Raw genomic sequence first — 25,824 nt, forward strand, 5'->3', positions numbered from 1 at the left:
GAACGTCTCTTTTTGCAGGCCGGCGTCCTGGAAATGACCTGGGTGATAAACGACTTCACTGCTACGTGTTCCCAGGAACTGAGCGTATCGAAGGGTCAGCAGGTCGAGGTCGTGGAGGTCTGCGCCACCAAGCCGGACTTTTGTCTGGTGAGGATGCCGACGAGGGGCACGGAGCAGGATTCGAGCGTCGTGCCGGAAGGGCTGGTACCGCTGTCGGTGCTGAAGCAGCCCCCTGCTCCTAGGAGCTCGCCATCCAGGAGGGTCGTACCCGAAAGCGAAGCTGGTAAGTGCCAAATCATTCTCTTTGTAACTGTTGGCGATGCCCTCTCTTAGGATTTTTTTGTCGATTAGTGGGATTATTGGGTTAAAAACAAGCGATTGTCAACAGATAGTATGTGGAAGAGCATGTACCATAGACATATAGACATGGACTGTGCCTTCCCTTTCTATCTATGCATGAAATACGGTCAAAAAAATTGGCAGAGAGAAACTGAACATCGGGCGTGCAGTTGTCTTTCTAGAATTTTGTTTGGTCCACACTCACCAAAGAGACAGGTAAATGCCCGACGATCATTTCTCTCTTTCTTTGAAATAGTCAATTTCATGTTGACATTGCTCAGTCCATGTCTGTATGCCTATGGCATGTACAGAACAATTGCTAAGATTGTGAAATTTTCAGAAACGCTGAATTTTCATAATTCTGAAATTAAAGAATTCGTATAAGATCTCGTATTTCTAATCCCAGGGTTTCAGAATATAATAAAGGGATTTCGGATGAGAAAAATCGAAAATTCTCTGAAACTTGTGTTATTTATTTTATAGCTATAAACCTTGAGCATAAGGCACGAATCAAATACAACCCTGCAATGGCTGATACTTCTTGAAAATCCTTGATTGAACTGAAGAAACTGAAGTACAGGGTGGGCAAAATTCGGTGGGATTGAATGAATGGCAGCTCTGTAACCGTGAGAGCTAGGGAAAAATTAATGTCACGTTTCCTACCTTTTCAAAAGATGGATGATGACCAAAATCGTATCCCTCTATCTTCTTATGTTTTCAAGTTATAGGTGAAAACTCGTTTTTCGGCTCTTCGAATTGAAATTTTTACATATTTTTGTCCCATACTTTTTTCTTATACAGAATATACGAGGATATAATGAAAAATTCTTAGCCTCCTATAGAACCGAACAAAATTTCAATGTCAAAATATTTTATTACTCAACATATTCTCCTCTTAATTGAGTACATTCATTACAGCAAACCTGCAACGTCTCTAGACCTTTCAAAAAAAAATGTTTCTTCTTGCTCTGCAAACCAGACGTCTACAGCTCTTATTACCTCCTCGTTGGAAGAAAATTTACGACCTTTTAAACTTTTTTTCAGTTGAGGAAAGAGATGATAGTCGGATAGAGCCAAATCTGGTGAATAAGGGAGGTGTTCTAGTAATTCAAACCCTAAATCACGAGTTTTTTGCATGGCAACATGAGATTTGTGTACAGGGGCGTTGTCTTGCAAAAACAAAACACCTTTTCATAGATTTCCGCGTCTTTTCTCTTCTCTAATTTATTACCCTAGAGTGATCAGTAATGTCGATTAGTAATCTCCGGTTATTGTTATACCCTTTTCCAAAAAATTAAGGATGATTTTCCAGCAGATTTTTGGACACGAAACTTCTTAGGTCTTGGAGAACCAGAGTGTCGCCATTCCATCGATTGTTGCTTTGTTTCTGGATCGCACAAATGTACCCAAGTCTCATCCATAGTAACAATTCGGTTTAAGAAGTCTACATCGTTTTCAAATCGAGCACAGATCGAACGCGATGCTTCTACGCTTGCACGCTTTTGGTCACCATTCAAACATTTGGGGGTCCCTTTTGCAGCAATTTTTCTCATATCCAAATTGACGTGAACTATATGATGAACGCATCCGTATGAAATATTCAGTGCTTCAGATGTCCGTTTTAGCCCAATTCGACGGCCTGATTAAATCATGTCATGAACTGCATCGATATTTTCTGGGACTGACACAGAAACTGGCCTTCCCGATCGGTCATCATCTTCAACGGAAAATTTACCTCTTTTGAAGCTTGCAGTCCAATTTTTAACGGTCGCATACGAAGGACATTGATCACCAAGGGTAGCATATCTTCGTAAATCTGCTTACCTCTTAACCCTTTTAAATACAGGTACTTGATGCATCATCAAGATACTCCAATTTTTCGATTTTCACAATTTCGGTAGAGATCTTCTTTCTTTCAATTTATCGCGTAACTCTGGTTTACTTTTTTGACCCCAAACATCACATTGACAGTTCTAATGAGTTATTGTTCGTTGATATGGTAACGCAATATTTTTTTTATGCTTGGGACTGGTCTAGGCTAACTAGATATCAATACATCCCCGTATAATATAAGTCGTGCGCTAATTCTTCTTCCTATAAAAAAACTCAAAAACCACTTCGTTCAAGTTGGCAGATCATTTTCATTGATAATATGATAATGAACTTTATGCTTCTATATTGTGTCAGGCTTTAGTGGATTTCCATAGGTTTATTATTCACATATTAAGAGCATAAAAATGAGTTTTCACTTATAACTTGAAAACAACTTGATAACAAGATAGAGGGATGCGGTTTTGGCCATTATAAATCTTCTGAAAATCTAGGTCAGAAACGTGCCATCCATTCTCTTCAGCTCTTACTGTTACAGAGCTGCCATTAAATCCCATATAATTTTGCCCATGATTTTCACTAGAATGAGGTTCTCAACCACCACACTTGTTTCGTATTCACAATATCTTCTTTTGGTGGGGGATCGTATTACCCCTTTGATAACGAAACGATACACCTACGTGGGTGGTTGAAAACTCATTTTAGAGAAAATCAAGTATGTATTTCATTTTCTTCTTGGAATGAAATGTTACAGGTCACGTTCTGCGAGAAATGTAAGTGTTTCACCAACCCACTTCTTATTTCACTCAACTAATAAAAATGAAGCTTTATAAATGTCGACGATGTACAATTATTATTGAATTGAACAAGTATAAGATTTTTACTCAGTTTTCCAATTATAAAACTGAATAGTGAAATATTTTAATGGTGATTCACATACAATTTTTTAAACAGTCTATATAAAATGTCGACTAAGAGTGTGAGAGTTGTACCTGAATAGACTGTATTCTTTATAACATTCATATCTATTACCGTTGAATAAGTCATAAAATGGAGGATGCGCCATCAGTCTTCGATTCATTTAATGGGGATATCAAAATATTCATTATGCAATAATTTATTTTTGCAATATAATAATTTTATTCGGTTCCATTTTTCAAGTAGGTATCTACTACAATTTCATATGATCATGGATCCTGAATTGAACGCTGGTGGGAACTTATAGATATCATAGTGCGTCCCAAAAATTTTTATTATATTGTTGTGGTAATTTTCGACAGTCATTGAGAACATCACGTAGTAGAATGGTGGTAGCTGAAAAAATATACGGAGATCCAAAATATTCTGCAATAATTAAATGGAGAAGCACATGACATATATTCTCAATAAAGAATTTTTGTTTTTCTTGAGGCATTTTAAGAATTACACTTCAGCTCATGATGTTTGGAGAGTTCTCATGTACCTATGCTTAATTTCATGAAGGATAATTATATGTTTTTGAAATATCATCGAATATGAGCTGTCTCACATCAAGCTTTTGGGTTTCGTTCATTTTACTTGCTTCAAAGGTGAATATACTGATCCACACTCAACAGTGTGAACAATTAACATAACTTGATTATTACAAGTTATATGCCTCTCTAAGTATAAATTTTCGTAAATCGCCCATCGAACTGCATGAAATGCTGCTGTCAAACGACCGTAAATATGCGATTCTACAAAGCTTCATCGGAGAATCAACGCTTGATTGACAGATAAACGTCGATTGGTTTTCAATCGATAATTCAGTCGGGAGCATTCAGAATATTATTCTAGCATAAAATTATGATCCATATACTCCCATTCAATGATTCTCAATTTGTACTGGATATATTCAGAAATCCAAAGGTTTCAGTGACTTTTCTTTGGAAATCTAGTGACTGTCAAGTCGTTGATCGAGCAATCAAAGTTTTGTGAAACCCGCTGTGGTTAGACTTCTTTTCTGTGCAAATCACAATATAAACACGTTTTGGTTTATGTTTTCCTTTATTGCGGTGGTTCACCTGTTCCTTTTTTATACAATTAAAAAACTTGCTATTAGATTTAATGCCTCATCAAAGTTTGAAACTGTCATTTTTCAAGGAAAAATGTGTTGATAGAGTATTAAATTTCAACGGCAACTGGACTTTAGCCTCTTCTTATCTCTTCAATGAAATCCTTATTTTCTCATCCATTTTTCTATATTCTATTGATGATTTCTGGTTAATTTTTCTGCATAACTCGTTCTCAATTCATTGTCATCTGATCATTTTGTAGTTAAAAGTAAGCATTATTTTTCTCTGTTATGGAAAGGTTTAATCCTTGCTTCGACTTTTTTACTTCCAATTTCACTTCCCTTCCTCATTTCGTTGTTCTTAGTTTTTGGTAATATCTCTGTATGCAAACCACGTGCCTGAGAAGTTGAGAGCTCACGTGCGCGCCGCCGCGTGCTAATCCCCTTCCTCTGGTGCAAAATCAATAGATTGGCAGTTTTTGCCGCCGCCACCGCTGAAAAGACCTTGACCCAGCCTTCTCCAGCATCCCGCACGCTACGACAACACAATTGTCAAAAGTGGAGTTTCCGGCTGAGGAAACCAGCAATTTAGGACATACAATCAAAACACTATTTATTCCAATTTCAATTCTGGGAGTTTGCCATGAGGGACTAGTACCATCCATTCGACGTATACAGGATGGACCAAACGTACAGTTTTTTTACAGATGTTTGAGAAGGAGAGAAAAAATTTCACTCTGCACAGATGAACATTGATTCATTGGCATGGAATTTATTGGTCAATTTTTTTGGTTATTTTGAATTGACAGGAAAAATTAACGAATTCAGGAGAGTAAAAGCGTTTTTTTATGGCCCTTATGCTTTCTAGTGACCTGCACATGTGTTTCACTTTGTGCATGTGTAATTTTTTTCTCTATACGTGTTATATTGGGATATTATACTCCATTCACTTTTATTTTAGCAGTCGGTTGGCCATGGAACTTTGACACATTTCACTCTGTATAGTACGAAAATGTGGGGTTATGACGCTTGTCAAAACATTTTTGGGTTTTAAATCAACGTTATGTTGCCCGTTCTACGTAAAAGTTTCGGTTATTACGTTTTTTATCACAATGTCGAATCTCTTCGGAAAATATGTAATGAACATAATTGAAGTTTATATAAACAGATTGAAGGCATACAAAATCCAGTTATTTTCATGGAAAATACAAGAGATCAGTATAATTTCATAATATGCACTCTCTTGAGGAGAGTTAATGTTCGTTATCTTCTTTGGCTAAAGTTTGAATACGTTACATCAGTTGTAGATATCAAAAATATTAACCCGAAGATAAAATGCATATGTTGCAGTGGTTGGGAATAGGTATCTCCCGAAGGAATTAACAGATAATTACAAGAATGTTAAATTCTTCAACAAAAATCATCTTGCATCAATATACATAAGTAAAAGAAATTAAAGGAAATTTCAATCAAGATGAACTTCACCTTTGAACAAAAATTTCACATGAATAAACAATTAACAGTAAAACTTGCTCGTATTTATGGCTGTTTATTTTGAATACTTTGGTGTATAAATAATAATTAGGTATTTATTGGTACCTTAAGACATTTACAATGTATAGGACAAGTCAAATGAAAATAGAAAAATCATTTTTCGGGAACTTATTCTACGATGACATTCAGCGAAAATCCTGTAGTAAACTTTTCGCATTAATTCACTCAAACATAAAATTCTCAAATGCCACCACTTTTTTGGGTCTCCCAATAGAAGGAAATTCTTTGTCAACCTCTTCATTCACAATCTTTCTGATTGTGGAAATATTCAGCTGAAATATAAGTCGTTTAGATTCAGATGAAACATTATATAAATTCTCTATTCTCTTACATTGAATATGTTCGCTACCGTCTGACGTATTGTGGATTTTTAGAATATCAGGGTATAACTATTTGAATGAGCGGACCTAAATTCTAAATAGCACTTTCTGAAACCCTGTCTCTTTTTCATTTCGTAATATTAATTGATATAAGTTGTGGCAACGGCGTAATGACATTAACGATATTTCATGAGTGCCAACCTTACTCCGTTCTAGTTACAAAAACTTGAGAAAATTATTTCATGGCCAACCGACTGCTAAAATAAATGTGAATACAGTATAGATATGTAATGAAACAAGGTTGTTAACAAATCAAACGGCAACACGGATCTCATTCATTTATTGTGTTGTTTCATAGGGTGACTCGGGACAATGCCGAATAGATACAAGTGGCGCATTGGCAGCAGAAAATATTATTATTTACGTTATTTCCACAAAGAAATCATCAAAAAATGAAAGAAATCAAAGCTCCCTTGTTTTGTTTAGTTTTTTACATTTGAGTTGCAATATATTCACTTTATCATTTAATTTCTTCACCGAATTTCAACTACATAATCACAAATTCTAATTTTTCAAAACTATACACCGTCCCAAGTCACCTATTTCATTCGAGAGTTGAGGAATCAATAGATTTCAACTTGTGTCCTAAGCCTCTCAAATCGGTGGGTGACTTTGAACAAGTATATTTAATTTTTTTCAAAATTTATATCCGAATTCTGAAGCTTGGTTTATATCCTAATCAATGGTCTGAGTCATAAAGCATATTCGAACTTCTTCTTCAAATAAAAATAGGTCACCGTTTTGAAAATATGACAAGTTGAATTCAACCATCGGCCCAAGTCACCCGAATCTACGGTATGTTTCCATTTGAAAGACTAAGATGGCAATTTTATTGCCTAAAAATGAGGGTTTCATTGTTTTTATTTTAAGTTATTGTTTGAAGAAATATTAATTTTATTCCTGACTTATGCACTGTGTATTATTATTAACCAATGTAGAGAGTCGAGAATATCCTTATGATGAAAACTGATGATAGAGCAGGATGAAAACTCGTGTAAGTCGATTAGAATAAGAAGTATTTCTGAAAGAACTTTTCGATGTACCTACCCACCAGATCGCACAATATCATCAAATAACTTTGCAAATCTCAGCCGATTCGTACCTGGTTTTCCTTATTGCATCATTATACCGACAGATTAGATAATGGGTACATCACGATTATCGTCAGATTTGTATCGGCCTATGATTCAGGTTAGTTTAGAGGGAATTGTGCGCGAGTTGAATGAGTGATCCGTTGATCTGGCAAACTAGAAAATGTTCGCGAAGGATAGTAAAAGTGAGTTTGTATATTTTTGCCCACTTAGATGCTCCTCTAATTGCAATAATTTCTAACTATATCTCAAAAATCGCGATGTCTGCCAGTGCTTTCAATTCTGCTCTCGGTATTCTTCTGTTCTTTCAACTTCAACATTGTGTTTTGTATTTTTCTGTCCATACCTAACCAAAATGTGTGTTGGCCTGTGTAGGAGTCGTTTTTGTTACTGCCTCCAGTTTATGTTTATCATTTGCCATCTGAAGACATGTTACGGCTGTTTGGTCTAGTCGAAGAGCTGCATGTGAAGGTAAACTAAAGTTTACCTTCACCCACCTGAAGAGATGCTATTGTGATAGCGAAACACGTGTCGTGGTTTAAAAACTCATTTTGTGAAAATCGTTTAATCTGTTTCAATAACATTTGTTGTGTATTATTGGGTCGTAAATGAAACACATTGGAGATGTACTGAAAGAATGGAGCCCTGTAAACAAACTCAAACTTCGCCTGAATATATACAGGGTATGTCTTTGACTCGTACAAATATTTTAACAGTGGATTCTCGAGGTTGAAAGGAACACTTTTTTCCTTTGCCATTTTTTCCGAATCGGCTCGGTTTAAAAGGTACAGACTGTTGAAAAGCCATAAAAATATTTTTATTACTATTTCATAAACGGTTTTATCGAATGAAATGAATTTCGGAATATAGTTTTTCATCTATTCGATACAACTTTTTCGAACACGAAATATCACCAACCTCTTCAGGATTTCTTATTGGGAAACTTTTTATGGTTTTCATTGCCAATCTCTGGAACAAAATCAATTAAAAAATTGAAATAAACGATTTGCACTAATTCATCAAGAGAAAATCAAATAGAAAAAATTATTTCCTGACAATGAACTGAAAAAAGAACTTAGGAATTATAATTATATATATTATATTAACGTTTCGGAGTCTATATCAGACTCCTTCATCAGACGAAATTTCCGAAAATCTTCTGAATTGTAGCTTTTTATTTGTCAATACATAGAAACAGAGACTGCATAGAAACGTTGATTCATTTAATTTTACCGGATGACAGTTCCCTCTTCGGTAAATTAATCCAAGTATGATCTATTCCTACCGAACAATTGGCCAAATTATTATTTGGGTCTAATAAAATACACGTAAACTCTTTAATCTTTCTTTTATAATGATCCGGTTCTGTCATTAAAATTTTCGTGTAATTCCAATCCATCAACCTGTATTAGAACAAACGTAATCTATTAATTTCTCTATTTTTAATATTAATTCAATTTTTTTAAAGAATTTGTTCCTGAGATTGGGAGTGGAAACTCTAAAAAGTTTCAGAAAATGCAGAATCCTCCCAGAATGAATTTCAATCGATTTCTTATTATGACCATTACGTACCATAAAAATACAAAAAATTCAAAGAACCCAACTCTCGAAACTAAGTTTTACAATCTAATGAATATTTGAACGTTTTGTAAAATAAAAGTATTTTTTATATTTTCTCGTATAATGAGGCGTTTTCGAGTAATTTGATGTCCTAAATTTGAAAATTATCTGTGAAATTTGAAACATTGGGTACTTTGGAAGATTGCAACTGTGTTTAACAGATCCACAGATGTGTAGTGTCACAGATTTAGCTGGTTATTTTGAAGGTTATTTTGTTTTTCGAGGGGTGGCACAGCTCATTATGAAAACTTAAAATTGCCATATCTTTTTATCAGGCCCAAATCGGAAAAAATGGTACAGGAAATAAGTGTTTCTTTTGACCTCAAGAATCTACTGTTAGAATATTTGTACGAGTCAAAGACTTACCCTGAGGCAGACTCACCTGAGATAGAGTAGGTATAGAGAACAGTTGTGCCAACTCATCTATATATCGACAGAAAGATTTTCGGCAGAATCTAGTGCCCATTTCTTTCAAGTTGGCACTGTTGGCACTATGAGCATTAGCAGGTCTCGTGCAAGTGAAAAATACGTTGAGAAGTAGGTAATCGAATACCTACTGCTTGCTGGGTAATGTAATTGCATTTCTGGAGTGCTTCGTGAGAACGAATCCTCGATTATTTCCGGAAGCTATCTGCAGTAGCTTCTGTGCGAGGAATACAAAGCTGAGGGTACAATCCCGGCAATCTCTAATAATAGTACAGCAAATATTAAATCGCCCGTAATAGATGAACCAGTCTATTTTTATGTTTGTTCCGAAGCACGGCAATTTTGCGACAGTTTGACTCGCAGTTGCCGACTTGGCAAAAATTTCTTCAGATGTCCACTTGTCTGATGATACACTGTTTTCATCAACCTATTATTATAATCCAACTGTTATTGAACAAATAGTTCAGTTAGAGCTAGAGTTAGTTAGCTAGATCTACTATTTACTGACGAAATCCTCCCAGACCTACTAGATATAAAATTGTCAAATTGTCAAAATTTTAAATAAAAAATTACATAATGATGCAGCAATAGATGCATATGTCTATTTCTCGTATTACTTACAATCACTGGCGTGATTAACCGGTTGGCCACCCCTGCGAGTGTATGTACAGGGTATCCCAAATTCGATGACCAGTGAGGAAATCTCGGATGAGCTACATATAGCAAAACCGATGACACGTTTCCGAGCAAGAAGAATCGTGAAAACCGTAGCCTCCTACGATTCTTCGTTTTTGAGTTATCAGCAAAAATTGACGATTTCGAAAAGTTCTCATATAACTTTTTTGTCTTTGAAGTTATTGATCTGAAACTTGAACCTTCTTAGGCACTTTTATACGAAGAATCTACTGACGAAAGATTTTTTTTTCGATTGATAAATAACAAATTCAATAAAAGTTTGCATTTAAAAAAACCATAGTTCGCCTAGTGACTCAAAATGAAGAAATGTTTTGAGCTTGTCGGTGGATTCTAGTTAAAACAGTGCCGGTAGAAGGTTCAAATTTCAGATTTGTTACTTCAAAGACAAAAAAGTTATGAGAACTTTCCGAAATCGTCAAAATCTCGTTTTTGGCTAATAACTTAAAAACGAAGGATCGCAATAGGCTACGGTTTTCACCATTCTTCATTTCTCTGAAAAAGAGCTCGGAAAGTGTCATCAGTTTTGCTCTAGCTATTCTAGTTTCCAAGATCTCTTCACTGGACATCGAATTTGGGACACCCTATACATTTGGTGTGTTTCAGTTATCAGTTCTCCAATAAAAGTCGAGTAAAAAATAACCCACAAAATTCATATCTTGGGTATTCATTATTTAAAAAAAAAAATGCTCTGACAGGTCAATTTCAAATTATGCAATTTTTCATATATAATTGACTCTCTACCATGTTTTGCCTAGTATAAAAAAAGATTTGATAACAATAACATCAATAACCAAATCATCCTCATCAAACAAAAGATCTATCCATTTCTGGCACAAAAAAAGTAGGGTTGCCATTCAAAAAAACTCTATTATTCTCCACCCCTCGTAGAGGGTGCATGTCCAAAAAATATCATCGAAAGCATTTTTCTACAAAATACTACGAGAATACTGAGGATACTTATTGTTTGCCTTATTTTGTACTCGCTCTGTATGCTCAGTAATTAAAAATTTTCGGTAATTTCATTCTCGGAATCGAATAACTGTTAAATCATTGATTGGATTATCAAAATTTTGAGAAACCCGCTGTAGTTCTTGGTCTGTCAGGATCTCCGCCACTCAAAACTGTTTCACTTGGCTTGTGAGTTCAACAGTATTATTTTTACAGTTAAAAAATAGTCATGGAGGCAAAATATTAACGGGATCCATTAACTTCAAATTTCTAAAATCAAAAAGTAAGTAAGGGTCGACAGAACAAGACTTCTTGTTTTGATGAACAACTTCTTGGCTTGTCCTGAGAAAAAGTCAAGAAATTTAAAAAAATCTTGTCTTGACGTTATCTTGACATATTAAATCTTGTCAATTTGAAGTCAGGAAACTTCTTCGATTTGGACATTTTTTTCATAACCTGATTGCAACCATTTGAAATCAGGAAAGAATAAACGACACGTTTACTTATTTCGATGAATTACTTCACCCTTCACCCCCGTTTTCGTTTCACCCCGTTTCGCGAAGAAAACCTATGGCAACGCAGCTTGACGCGCAATTGACGTAAGACCGTCGACGACAATCGAATACTCGACTACAATTTAAATTTAGATGTTATCTTTCATTCATAGATTGTTGAGAAAGGAAATTTCATGTTGTTTATCTACGTCATCTTCCTACTCGTTGTCATCTTGCTCGGGTTTCGCTTTATTTTTATTGAAGCGAAGCGGAAAAATTGTGTTGGAATTGTTTTTCGTAACAATTGGAAAAAACAACTCATTCCTAAGATGGTGGATTACGTATTGATATTTAATTCTATTATTAAGTGTAGTTTTTTATTAGATGCCTACTACTACCTATATTCGCAACTTTTGCAATATGAAAGTTGACAAAAATAACCCCATGCAAAATATGAAAAAAAGCAAAGTGAATATGTATATTGGTGGTGCATCGATATTTTTTTACCTTCATTACATAACCGCAAACATATACCTAACGCAAAATTGTATAATGCCTGGGTGCCAGACTGACACCCTTTACTTTCATTTGAGGAATATTGCCAAAGTTTATTAAGTTGGCGACTATTCTTTGATGATATTGGATATGTATATTTACTGCCAACATCCTTAGTGTTATGTTTTCGTGCACAGTCATAATTCACAAGATTCTCTATATTATGTAGAAAGTACAGTATCCCGAAAAATATAAATTTTCAAATAATTTATAGTTATGCTGTCAGTCATTCGTACTAACGGTTTATTTGAAATATAGTAGTTTTATGAGCAATAATTTAGCAAGAAAAGACTCCTAATGATGAGGTTCAGCCTGATATGGTGATATTTTATTTATTGGCAATTTATTTCTCAATGATCTATTGTAAATTTTTGTGAATAAGCATTATTAGATAATTTTGTTGTTCTTATTTTGAGTCCATATACAGGATCTTTGACACGTACAAATATTTTAACAGGTCAAAATAAACACTTTTTCCTGTAGCATTTTTTTCCGATTCGGCCCTGATAGAAAAATATAGCCATTTTAAGTTTTCATAATGAGCTGTGACCCCCTGGGAAAAGCAAAGTTACCTCCAGAATAACTAGCTAAATATGTGACACTACCCATCTGTGGATTTCACAGATATTTTTCATTTATGAACATCAAATTACTCGGAAACGGCGCATTATACGAGAAAATATGAAGAATACTATAATACTTAACTTTACGAAACGTTGACTTGGGACGGTGTATATTTTTGAAAAATTAGAATTTGTGATTATACAGGGTGTTCCTAAATTGAACGTACAAACGAAAAAGGGGAGATTCCTTGAGTGAGTTTAAGAAAAAAAAAGTCCCATAAACATGGGGTCGCAAACGTTTCGTTTTCGAGATACAGAGTGTTGAAGTTTGAATTTTTTTCAAGTTTTTTTCTCATAGTATCTACACTTCACAAGATATTTAACTGAAATTTGGCATAGATATTACATTTTAGAGTTCTCACCACCATCAAAACTGACACTGAATTCATTCACCACAGCTTACAAAGGGGCCTTCCCATCATAATTTGGATTTTCACGAGGATTTCGAGAGAATTGTTCAAAATTTTTTTTCTCGAAATCGTTGGTAGATACGACAAAACTACAAAAGACCGAAAAGTTTAGTATAAGAACAAAGCTTCTTTTTACATTTTTTCAAATTAAAAGTTGCTCACCAAAAAAAAGTTCTGCAGAAGAACAGGTGGCAGTGTTCCAGAAAAAATATCACCCTGTAGATCTTCTATCGAAATTGCCATGTCACGTGGTGAAAACTCTAAAAGGTAATATCTATGCCAAATTTCAGTTAAATATCTTGTAAAGTGTAGATACTATGAGAAAAAAACTTGAAAAAAATTCAAACTTCAACACTCTGTATCTCGAAAACGAAACGTTTGCGACCCCATGTTTATGGGACTTTTTTTTCTTAAACTCACTTAAGGAATCTCTCCTTTTCGTTTGTACGTTCAATTTAGGAACACCCTGTATAGTTGAAATTCGGTAAGGAAATTAAATGATAAACCTCTATTACAGCGAAAGTAAATATATTGCAACTCAAATGTAAAAAAACTAAACAGAATAAGGGAACTTTCTTTCATTTTTTGGTGATTTCTTTATGGAAATAACGTAAATAATAATATCCTGCGAAAAATCGGCATATTTCCTGCTGCCAATGCGCCGCTTGCATCTATTCGGCATTGTCCCAAGTCACCCTATAAAACAACAAAATAAATAAATGAAATCCGTGTTGCTTTTTGATTTGTAAACAACCTTGTTTCATGACATTTCTAATATCCCAATATCACACGTATCCAGAAAAAAAAATTACACAAGCACAAAGTGAAACACATTTACAGGACACTAGAAAGTATATGGGCCATAAAAAAACGCGCTGTTACTCTCCTGAATTCGTTAATTTCTCCTGTCATTTCAAACGCTCTGGTCACGGCAAACTCAACAGGAATTAATTGTTAAACTAACCTAAAAGACGCTACACAATCAATGAGTTTGTCCCTTCACTCATAAATGGTAAGAAACAAAGAAATCTGCAAGGGGGTAATTGTACAAAGTTACAGGACTCTCCCAAGTCACCCGAATCAACCGGTATCCCAATTATTCAGCTTTTTAATTGAACTGATAAGGAAACGATATCTTTCTTTGGGCTTTTCGTAAATACGGTCCTTTTCGCTCGATGTGTGTGTGCACATTTATCAAATTCCCAACCGGTGAACAAATTTCAGGTATCCCCAACGATCAGCCTCGAAATCAACTAACAATGAAGGCAAAAATTAAAAAAATAAGAGATACCGCTTACCTGTCACTTATTAAGTATCGAATTTTAAATAACTTCTTTTCGTATATGAATTACGAGTTGAATAAAGTTCTTCAATAACGACATGAAATTCGTGCACGTACTTTTTTCTAATTCGGCGAAACAATGAAGCCTCATTAGTAGAGAAGCTCCAAACGAGATCGAAGAACGAGGCGTCATTCCACAGCAGCAATTCCCGCACGCTGCTGTCGTACTCATGAAAATTACGCAATCCGTTGATAATTAATTGCAGAAGACGATCAAGGTCGGCTCTGATTTAACAGTGACTTCACCAGACATCCAATACTATATTTTCATTCATCGATGGGAAAGAAAAAAACCCCGTTCAGAATCCATCACTGCTCAATTGTTTGTTTTTGAAAGCATTAAGCTGTTCAATTGTTACACTCTACTGAATTTGATGCTGGGAATATTAAAGCTAGCCATACACGAACACTCTTTCCTTCTCTGCTATGTTCTCTTGGCTCGTTGATACGTCGAAAATGATATTTAGAGCACCTATCCTCGAAATTTTGTGAAATCAATGAGTCCTGAAACGGAAGTTTACCAGAGGCAGTTGAAATATTTAACATTATTGACACTTGTTGTAGGGAGCTACTATACCACCGAAATTAAGCATTGATCTAATTTTATTATTATTCTTCAAATCTGTTACATTTTGTTTTGTAATTTTGTGGTCAAGAAGCTGTTGTTTTGAAGTGGACATAAAATTCTGAATCTGAATCAACCAAAAATTTTTTTAGACGATAATTTCTTGTCTTTAAATGTCAAATGGTCCAGATCCCAACACTTCACAATTATTGTTCTCCTTTGTTAATGTTCAGAAGAGTCCGACAACACTTTGTTTATACACGGTGAATCTTTGACTCGTACAATTATTTTAACAGTAGATTCTTGAGGTCAAAAGAAATCCTTTTTTCCTTCACCTTTTTTTCCGAATCGTGATAAAAAGATACAACCATTTTGGGTTATCATAGTGGACTGTGCCACCCTTATAAAATCCAAATTACCTTCAGAATAACTAGCTAAATCTGTGACAATACACATCTCTGGATCTTTTAAAAAGATCCACAGATATTTCTGAAAATCAAATTAACCGAAAACGGCGTATTATACGACAAAATATGAAGAATACTTTCATTTTACAAAAGGTTTAAGTTTTCATTAGATAGCGTCCAACTTAGTTTAAAGATTTGGGTTCATTGAATTTTTTTAAATTTTATAGTACGTAATGGTCATAATGAGAAAAGTGCAAGACGTGGGTGATATCTTGTGTTTTCTTTTAATCTCAAGAATCTACTGTTAAAATATTTGTACGAGTCAAGGACTCGTCCTGCATAAATACGATTCAAATGATCATGATTTGACATTGCATGATAATTTTCACAGGAAAATCTCAAATTACGCAGTAGTTCTTTCAAACCAATACTTGAAAATTTTAAAAAACAAAACGAAGAATATCAAACGACTAAATAATACGTAAACCAACAGAACTGACAAAAACGAAGAAATGAATCAGAAACATATAAATGCAGACATTTGAAAAACAATAGTTTGAAAGGGTTGGGGACAAATATTCAATTTTATAATATTTATAATATAAATAAGTACAATTTTAACTCAACTAACGTGTTTGAGGGTCTTAAGGCTAATTTCACCAAGGATATAAACTGAGATTAAACGCAACTGGCGTTAGAGAAAGTATTCCGCTTGTTTATGTCGATTTAGGCTGATCAGCTTCAGATAAAACGTCTCTGTGTTTTATGGTTTCTTTACAATCCTTACTTCACCTCATAAACAAAGTAGGTGTCAATGTTAGAAACAGTTTGTTTTTTAATCTTAGTTTAAGTTAAGTGGTGTTTATCACCGTTTGATGAAATTGGCCATTAATTTCAAGTTATTGGTTGGAGAACCATTAATTTTTTTTGTTCAAGAAACTTTTGTGCTTCTTCTGATAACCAGAGAATCAAAAAAAGAAAGGTTACGATGGAATTTCATTTTCTGCTAGTTTTCCAACGAGCCCACACATGTTATATGTTTCCATTTGATAGACGGCAGATGTATGGGGCTGCATCTTCAGGATTGGAGAAAAACACTCAATTTTATTAGCAGCGTTTTCATTTTGAGTTATTGGTTGAGTGAATATTGATTTTGTTCCAGAATTATGCTCAATCCTGCATATCTTCTTTATTCCTTGAAACAATCAATGTATTGTTCTTGAGTTAGGGGTTGGACATACAGGGTGACAATTTGAAAACTTGCCAGTCCAATTATGTCACGAAAAGAATGATTTCAGAGAAAATGCCCGAATAAGTCAATTTCTATTCGTAGGGTGACATATTTTGAACAGAATTGTAAGCCGAAATCTCCTCAATGTTAGGTGTAGGGGTTGTCACCCCTAAATTCTTAATAAGGAATAGAGGGTGAGCTATACCTCAATTGGAAGACAATAGTATTATGTAGAGGGACATATTGTCTTCCAAATGACGTTTAGCTCACCTTCTCTTCCCTATAAAGAATATAGGGGTGATAGCCCCTACACCTAAATTTGAGGAGATTTTGGCTTACAATTTTGCTCAAAATATGTCTCTCCCTTCAAAAATTGAATTGTTCCGGCATTTTCTCTGAAAACATCCTTGTCGAGACATAATTGGCCTGGCAAGTTTTCAAATTGCCAGTCTCTATAACTACTTCAAGGACTCAATAAAAATTTGCAAACCATAGTATTCATGTAGAGGGTCAAGTGATCTTTCAATTGAGGTATAGCTCATCCCCTATTCCCTATTGAGAATTTAGAGGTGATAGCTCTTACACCTAGGGTTGGGGAAATTTCGGCTTACAATTCTGCTAGAAACACGTCCCCCTCCGAATAAAAATTGACCTGTTCCGGCTTTTTTTCTGAAAACATCCTTGTCATGGATTAATTGGCCTGGCAAGTTTTTAAATTGTCACCCTGTATGTACTTGGAAGGTGATTATTCCTATTTAAAAAATTTAACCCTTAACTTCAGTTTCGCTTTTCAACGTTGGTAATTCAGACCAAGATATTGGATCTTTTCGTAGAATCAATTCATCTCAATTCCTGATGTTAATTATCGAGAAAAACGAGCTCAAACACACTGCCATCCTCCGTTGCCCGGGCCTCGTTTCGAATGCAATGCACCTTGCGTAATAAATCGAAGAAATTAATAAAATTCCCTCGCATTCTGTAGACGATCTGGAGTACGCTCTCTCAGTCCACTTTCTGGCGTTAACATTAAATGAGTTAAAATTACGTTAAACATGTTTTGAAAACACTCCGGAGATCTGGCACGACGATTTCCCCAGTTTAGAAACCGCTCGCCAACTGCGACGCCGTGAGCGATTCTAGGACGATTCGCGATTGTTTCGAGTGTCAGGTCAGGTTTTTTCTTGTGAATTGTCCGGTCGAATTTCGATTCGGTCCACCTGTTATGGATATTTCAGGGTGGAAATGCGACTGTGGATGACCGAGGGTTCAGCGAACTGATTTCTGTGAGTTATTGGAATTTTACTTGATTGTGTCGCGATGTTCGGGTCGCAGATCAACGACCGGTGATGATATGCAATTTTGATGAGTGATTCGATTTGTTGGTAGAGTACCCATTCGATTTTGGTGAGGTAAAAGTGAAAGTTGCAATTTCAACTTTAATAACCTCGTGGATTACATCGAGAAACTTCCAGTTCTGATTCCTGTGCTTTACAATTTGATACTCGACTAATTATTTACCTCACTGCATGGTAGTATATTGAATAATGAAAGCTGCAATACTCTTTGAAACCTCCAAAAACCATTCAGCTACGTATCAGCTGCATAATCGGCAAATAGGTTTCTCAGATTACGATATCTAATTTTCAAAGAAGCATTGAGTGTTAATGATCCTCTTAATTATCTAAACCTTCTTCATAATATGCTATTAGCGATCATTCCCTCATCAAAATCGCGGATTTTTCAAGAGAAACATCTTTAAATTATACCTATTATTACTCATAGAATTCTTGAAAAACGACGTTTGTTCGATATTACAAATTCTGTTATCTATACATATAAGAAATGAATCTGAAGGAAAAGTAATTGTCACAACGTTAACCTTAATCAAACTGCGGTGTCATCCTGTCATCGGCCGTCAAGAAGTTACGTGAAAATGGTGAGAGGTCCACTACCACTTCTTCAATTCTCACTACCATACAGTGTGGTCCACTTTAGAATGAAAATGTATAAAATCAGTCGCACCTGTCAATTTCTGATTCGAGGGGAAACAACTTGTGTATAGGGATGAGGGTATTGCGATACCTCATGTTGAAGATCTGATCGAGTAGGTACTATCTGAGCCTGAAATTTCGCTTCAAAATTTCCATCGATAACAAAATGACAGTCAAAATAGTGGAAGAATACGTACTTTGGGATTAGTTTAATAAATGTGTGTCCTAGTGTTGTGTTGTGTGTATACTTCATTCACTTTTATTTTAGCAGTCGGTTGGCCATGGAAATTTGACACATTTCACTCTGTATAGTACGAAAATGTGGGGTTATGAAGCTTGTCAAAAAATTTTTGGGTTTTAAATCAACGCTATGTTGCCCGTTCTACGTAAAAGTTTCTGTTATTACGTATTTTATCACAATGTCGAATCTCTTCGGAAAATATGTGACGAACATAATTGAAGTTTATACAAACTGATTGAAGGCATACCAAATCCAGTTATTTGTATGGAAAATACAAGAGATCAGTATAATATCATAATATGCACTAGCTTGAGGAGGGTTAATATTCGTTATCTTCTTTGGCTAACATCATTTGTAGATTTCAAAAATATTAACCCGAAGATGAAATGCATATGATGCAGTGGTTGGGAATGGGTATCTCCCGAATGAATTACAGATAATTACAAGAATGTTAAATTCTTCAACAAAAATCATCTTGCATCAATATAAGTAAAAGTAATTGAAGGAAGTTTCAAGTTAAGATGAACTTCACCTTTGAACAAAAATTTCACATGAATAAACAAGTAACAGGGCAACTTGCACGTATTTGTGGCTATTCATCTTAATACGTTGATGTAATAATAATAATTAAGTATTTATTAGTACCTTAAGACATTTACATTGTATAGGACAAGTCAAATGAAAAATAGAAAAATCCATGTTAGGGAACTTATTCTCCGATGACATTTATCGAAAATCCTGTAGTAAACTTTTCGCATTAATTCACTCAAACATAAAATTCTCAAATGCCACCACTTTTTTGGGTCTCCCAATAGAAGGAAATTATTTGTCATCCTCTCCATTCACAATCTTTCTGATTGTGGAAATATCCAGCTGAAATATAATAACTCGTTTAGATTCAGATGAAACATTGTATAAATTCTCTTACATTGAATATGTTCGCTACCGTCTGACGTATTGTGGATTTTAGAATATCAGGGTATAACTGGTTGTCTCTGGTATAACTATTTGAATGAGCGGACCTGAATTCTAAATAGCACTTTCTGAAACCCTGTCTCTTTTTTCAATCACTTTCGGCCAAAGATATTACAAATATCTTTGCTTTCGGCATTTTTGTAATAAAAATTGATATTAGTTGTGGCAACGGCGTTATGACATTAACGACATTTCATGAGTGCCAACCTAACTTCGTTCTAGTTACAAAAACTTGAGAAAATTATTTCATGGCCAACCGACTGCTAAAATAAATTTGAATGAAGTATATCTGTATTTACTTTCCTTTCTTTTTTTTTTTTTTTTTCATGTATGTTCGAGTAGACCATGGGCGAAATAAATAAATACATAAGTTTATTGAATACTGGAAATGGTCACCATTCACTTCGATGCAGTAATGAAAGTTGAGCTGAAAACGTTCACGTACATTACTCAAGATTTCTGGTGTAATTTGACGGCATTCATTAATGATCCGAGTTCGCAAATCATCCGGTGACTAAGGCTGGGTAGCGTAAACCTTGGATTTCAGGTGACCCCATAGAATAAAGTCCAGTGGAGCCACTCAAAATATGTCCCCTTTTCCAATTCATCTAAAAACTGACGCACCGGTTTAGCCAAATGAGGTGGTGTGCCATCTTGTTGGAAAATGATCTAGTGATGGTCTTCGGATCCGTTGCTACATGACCTAAGACAGCCACGTCCCACGCTTCGTCTGTTACATGCACCCTCATTTTGTTTCTGACAGAACCAGAAGCGTCAAATTTGGCAACAAGTTGCACAACATAAACAGCAGGTACATGTTATCCAGGATGTCGTTCCTTACATAAAGCCGCTGTTCGCGCAGTGTCGTTATTTCTGAAAAATAATTTGAATTCTACTACAAATTCGCAATCGCTTTGGCTTACTTGTAACGTTCTTAAAAATTCACGATAGACGAAGATGAATCAAAAACATGGTCGGTCTACTTTTTTGGACCAAAAATTAATACTTTCTGCACCAAAAAATTAGCAACATAACTACTTAATACCTTTGAAATGGATAACGGATACGAATAATATTCTCGAGATAAATTCCACATTACCATTTTCACTATTTCCGCTGTTATTTCAATACCGATGGATATTTTGAAGCGGAATTCTAGGGTCAGATAGTACTCGATACGATTTTCAAAATCAGTTATCGCTCTTATCCCTATTCAAAATAAAGGGGTTGTGCTCGCTCCCGTTATTGGGTTGAAGTTATGGGTTAAGCTGTTCCCTCTCGAATCAGACGATTGTTTCAGTGAATAAATAAATACGGTGAGACCACCTGCAACGCTACCTTATTCCCAGGAAATATCGATCTTTGTGACGAAAATTGATATTGGCAATGCTAGCAGAACTCCCAGCCAAGAAATTGGCCTATTTATCTCCATTTCAACCAATTTTTTCATCCTTTTAGACGAATATCACATACATTTCCTGTCATTAATTTCAATCCTTGTATATTATAGATTTGCAGACTTCGAAGATCTCAAACAAAGTCGGTGATACCAAGAGTAAAAATTAAGAAATATATTTTTTTCCTGACATTTCTGCCCTATCCACACTCGAAGGCGGATTTACACTACAAAACGCAAAGTTGATTTTTATCGTTAGAATCTTCGTCTACAAAAGTAAAAAAATATTTGTTAATTCTTTTTTCGCATAGGGTGTAGGCTGTTGAAGGAAGCTCCTTTGAAATTTTATTTTTCCTGCGTGTCAGGTCACTTTTTGGTGAACCATGGCTTGTGGTTGAGTCTGTATATTCTGGTGGTATTGGGAATATAAGCTCCCATTACACACTGAACCATCTGGACTCAGTAGGTAGCCTGGAAGGACCTGATATATCCTTCGGCTGATTCGTGGTGCTGATGTAGTTCTTAGAGATGGCAATTCTATGTTGTCCTCACAAACAGGATATGCACCTGCAACACTCCTTAGTCACCCAAGGAAGACAGAATATCAATGCCATTAGGCTGGAGCATCTGTCGTCAAGAAGAGGTCTGAAATAAAGGGACTATGGTTTCCAACTCTGGGAAAATAAGTTGGCTTGTCAACTAATCTGGAAAATCCATGGCCTTCTGCGAATTCTTTTAAGAGGCGATATCCTGTATCAGCCTTGTTTCACTTGTGGACTGTGGACACACACACACACACACACACACACACCACTGTGTAGACTTAGTTATGTTGAATCACGTAGATCTAGAATTTCAGGTGCCTCAAGCTTTTTAGAGATTTTGGTCCACCAAAGGATTTTGACAGCAAGGTACAAACAAGTCTCGATGTATTATTATTATTCTCCTTATGAATTCCTCAGGGTAACAGATTAACAGATTGTTGGGTGTGTTGGTCGGACCAACCAAACCTGCCAGCGCAACCAAAACGATCCATTGTATCACACAAACAATCTTATAGAGCTAAACCTCTACCTCTAGTCCCTTCATGCACAAAAAAGAGATGATGTCAAAGGGGGAGTAATACTTCAGTTCCTCTAGATGCAGCTTGGGAGAGCCAGACACCAAGTCTGACCCTATCTGCCGCTGGGTAGTCACAGAGGATTTGCTCAATCGTTTCGTCCTTCTCTAGGCAGAGGCTGCAGAGTGATTCATGGACGATGCTGAGTTTATGTAAGTGAGCTCTGAGCCTGCAATGTCCCGTGAAGACAGCCTTTATAGATCTCCGTTTGGTTCTAGAAAATCGTAGCCATTGCAGTCCAGGATGGTTACGCTAGTATTTCTGGACCTTCTGCCTTATCCATATGTTGTTGCGTTCCCTGATTAAGGAATTAGAAATTCCTATAGTTGGTTTTCGGCCAATAAGCGGTAAAGTTGCACCTTCTCTGGCTAGAGCATCCGATAACTCCTTGCCTCTAAAGCCCGAGTGTCCACGAACCCAAATAAGTTGCAGTATGTTGTGACTTCCCAATTTGAAGAGCTTAGATCTGCATTCGAGTACCTGTGCTAAATTGCATTTGTCCGCTGCGAGAGATTTGATGGCCGCGACTATCCGTTAGGATTTTAATCGATCTGCCCGTCCAAACCATGTTAATCAGATGGCTGGCACATAGATTAATGGCTAAAATTTCCGCCTGAAATGCTGTGGTCAACATGCCCAGATTAACACTGAGTTAGGTCAATGGTCTACGACTGCAGACTCCGGTTTCAGAGCCCTGTTCGATTCTGGAGCCATCGACAAGGTAATTGTAAATAGAGTTCCTTGTGACAGAGCCACTCGTCCCTGCTTTTATTCAGAGAACTGAAGGTTCTGTCCACACTGTTTCTTGTGATTATCTGATCAGTTCTCATGTCCATCACCCCTCACCCATCATTCCTCAGGCCTTTTCATATCAAATCTCGGCGAAATTTCACCAGAACTGCTCTGGTGAATTGTACCGTTATACACAGTTCCAAAGGGGCGAAGGAAATGCGCGTAATATCTCAAATGTTCTAATTCGTTGTACCCCATAAAACTTCGATGTCAATTTCAGGCATTGCCGCCGATAAACCTCAGATCGAAACACGCCATTAAAATTCTGATCCCGAAGCGTAGCGCAAGGTCGTCTGAATATTCCATATTTCTCACGTTATTCCCGGTCCCGAGTCCTGTTCCACTTAACGATTATACGTTAACGTTAGTGTCCCGCGAACATTATTGGCCGTTTTATTGAGCGCTGGATACTGGATGATATGACGTGTTTTCTATTTATTTGCTTTCTATTTATTTACCAGCTCAGCCTTGATCCAATTAAAAAGAAATTCCATATCTTGGTCGATGAAACATTTTATGTGCGTGTATACTAGGTGTATCCAGGAACGAGATGATGAGTGTTCGATCATTTTCTACAATCTGGCTTCTTTGTGAACTTTACATTGTACGTCGTCTTGTATGTTACATAACGAGTATGTATGTAAGTGACTTGAAAGAAGATTCACATTCTTTTCTTTGACTGAATTAAAAGTCAACTGGCACCAATTGCACCATTCGGTTTTTACCGTACGGTAAATGTCATATGGCGAGATCAGTTCTGTGAAAATTGACCTATTGCTCATATAATCGATATCCTTGAAACTTTGTTTTAATTCTGCAGAAATTTCCATCCATACAACCCGAATTTTGTTCGACACTTATGATCGATGGAATGCTTTTGGGCACTGTCAAAAAATTGAGGTTAATGTTTGTTTACAAATTAAACGTGGAACGTGCGTTATATAGGGTGGGTCTTAAACAGTAGATTCTTGAGATCAAAAGAAACACTTTTTTCTTATATCATTTGTTTTTTTCCATTCGGCCCTAATAAAAAGATATACATAGCCATTTTATGTTCTCATAATGAGCTGTACCACCCCTGGAAAAACAACATTATCTTCAGAATAACCAGCTGAATATGTGACATTACACAGTTACTCGTAAACGGCACATTAGACGAGGAAATATGAAGAATACTTTTATTTTACAAACCGTTCCAATTCATTCATTCATTGCTGTATCCTGTTACCGAGAATAAATCTCTGAGAAGACTCAAAAACAAAACTATCGGTACGATCAAACTCATAATTTCTTACGGCTACTTGCGATTGTGTGCCCTCCTGTGACTGAAGAGACCCAACCATGACAGATCCTTCCACACTCCGGGCATGGATAGTCACCAACCAGATCTGGCCGCCGCTGTATTCTTCCCGAGTCTTCATTATAACTGTGGACCAAAGACCTCCACTGTGATCTGTCTAACACTAGTTGTTCCCAGTTATGATTCTAGGGATTGATGCAGTAAATCCTTAAACAGCTCATACTGGCCTCCTGGTTTCCGAGCTCCCTCTGTGAATTCGCCATACTGAACTATTTCTTGTGTCTTGCATCCTCAGAATGTGACCTCTCCATCTGAGGCAGGCCCTCGTTACTTGAGTCTCAATTGTTATACAACTCTCGCGCTGCAAGACTTCTGCATTTGAAACTATGTGGAACCATTTGATGTGCAATATTTGTCTTAGATGACGTTGTTGCGTTTGTTCAAGCTGTTTAATATGTCGCCTGTAGGGCGTCCAGCTTTCGCTTGCGTAAAGAAGCGTTGGGTGGACCACTGCTTTGTAAACAGCTGTCTGGGTCTTCAGATTGAGGTCGTGCGTTTGAAACACTCTGTCCTTTAGCTTCCAGAATGCCCGTGATGCCGAATTGATACGGTTGTGTATTTCCGTGTCCAGGTTAGCCCTTGTATTTATGAAGCTTCCCAAGTATTTGAACTGCTTGACCTGTTCTAGAGTTTCATCCTCCAGGCTGATATCTGTTTGAGGGCTTTCTGACTGACTTACCAGGATTTTAGTTTTGTTTTTTTTTAACAAACCGTTCAAATTTTCATTAGATAGCGTTCAACTTAGTTTCATGTGTTGGGTTTTTGGAATTTTTGGGAATTTTTGGTGAAACAACAATTCTGAGAAATTCCTTATCTATGATAGGAATCATGAATTTCTTGTCAAAATCTCCTGGAGTCTGGACCAATCGTGTGACGTCAAGCAGTGGCGTCCTATCCTGTCGCCAATTTGTCTGCCAGAGAATCAACAGTTTCCCGCATATGAACAATACTAACCATAAGCATCCAATGTTCATTTGTGTCGGATTAACATCAATTTCAAATGGACTTTCTGTTAGTAGTAGCTTACAAAGCCTCAATTTCCTGCCTCCGTAGAATAATACTGTGTTTTGTCTTGGTTCGAGGCGACGTCGATTATTATTCCAGAGCCGCCGATGCGATGTTTCTAATTTTATGAGTTTGCGTGAACCTGAAAGGAGGATCGAGTAATTCCAACAATATTCCATTGTGATTATTATAATACCTACCACTATTATGGGGCGAAACTAACTTCGTATTATTTGCGGTATATCCTGCATTATCATATCCGGTATGAGGTTCTGTGGGGGCTTATTATTGTCTGTTAAAAGCGTTAGCTTGCGAAGTACACGAGCGGTCTCGAATTTTTCAATAAGTGACAAATTGAGACTAGACAAAGGAAGGTTCAACAGCGAGGCTTGACTCAGGGA

At 36.2% G+C, this 25,824-nt stretch overlaps 1 protein-coding gene across 1 annotated transcript in view; it reads left to right on the forward strand.

The window, feature by feature from the left end:
* Positions 1 to 25,824, forward strand: part of LOC123322580 (kalirin) — a 247,743-nt gene that overhangs the window by 169,530 nt on the left and 52,389 nt on the right. Inside the window, exon 20 of the mRNA XM_044910525.1 lies at positions 19 to 283. Coding sequence (XP_044766460.1) covers positions 19 to 283 — 265 coding nt within the window. The remainder of the gene's footprint in view (positions 1 to 18; positions 284 to 25,824) is intronic.

The sequence above is a fragment of the Coccinella septempunctata genome, chromosome 1 (genome assembly GCF_907165205.1).
Source record: "Coccinella septempunctata chromosome 1, icCocSept1.1, whole genome shotgun sequence".
Taxonomy (NCBI): Eukaryota; Metazoa; Arthropoda; class Insecta; order Coleoptera; family Coccinellidae; genus Coccinella; species Coccinella septempunctata.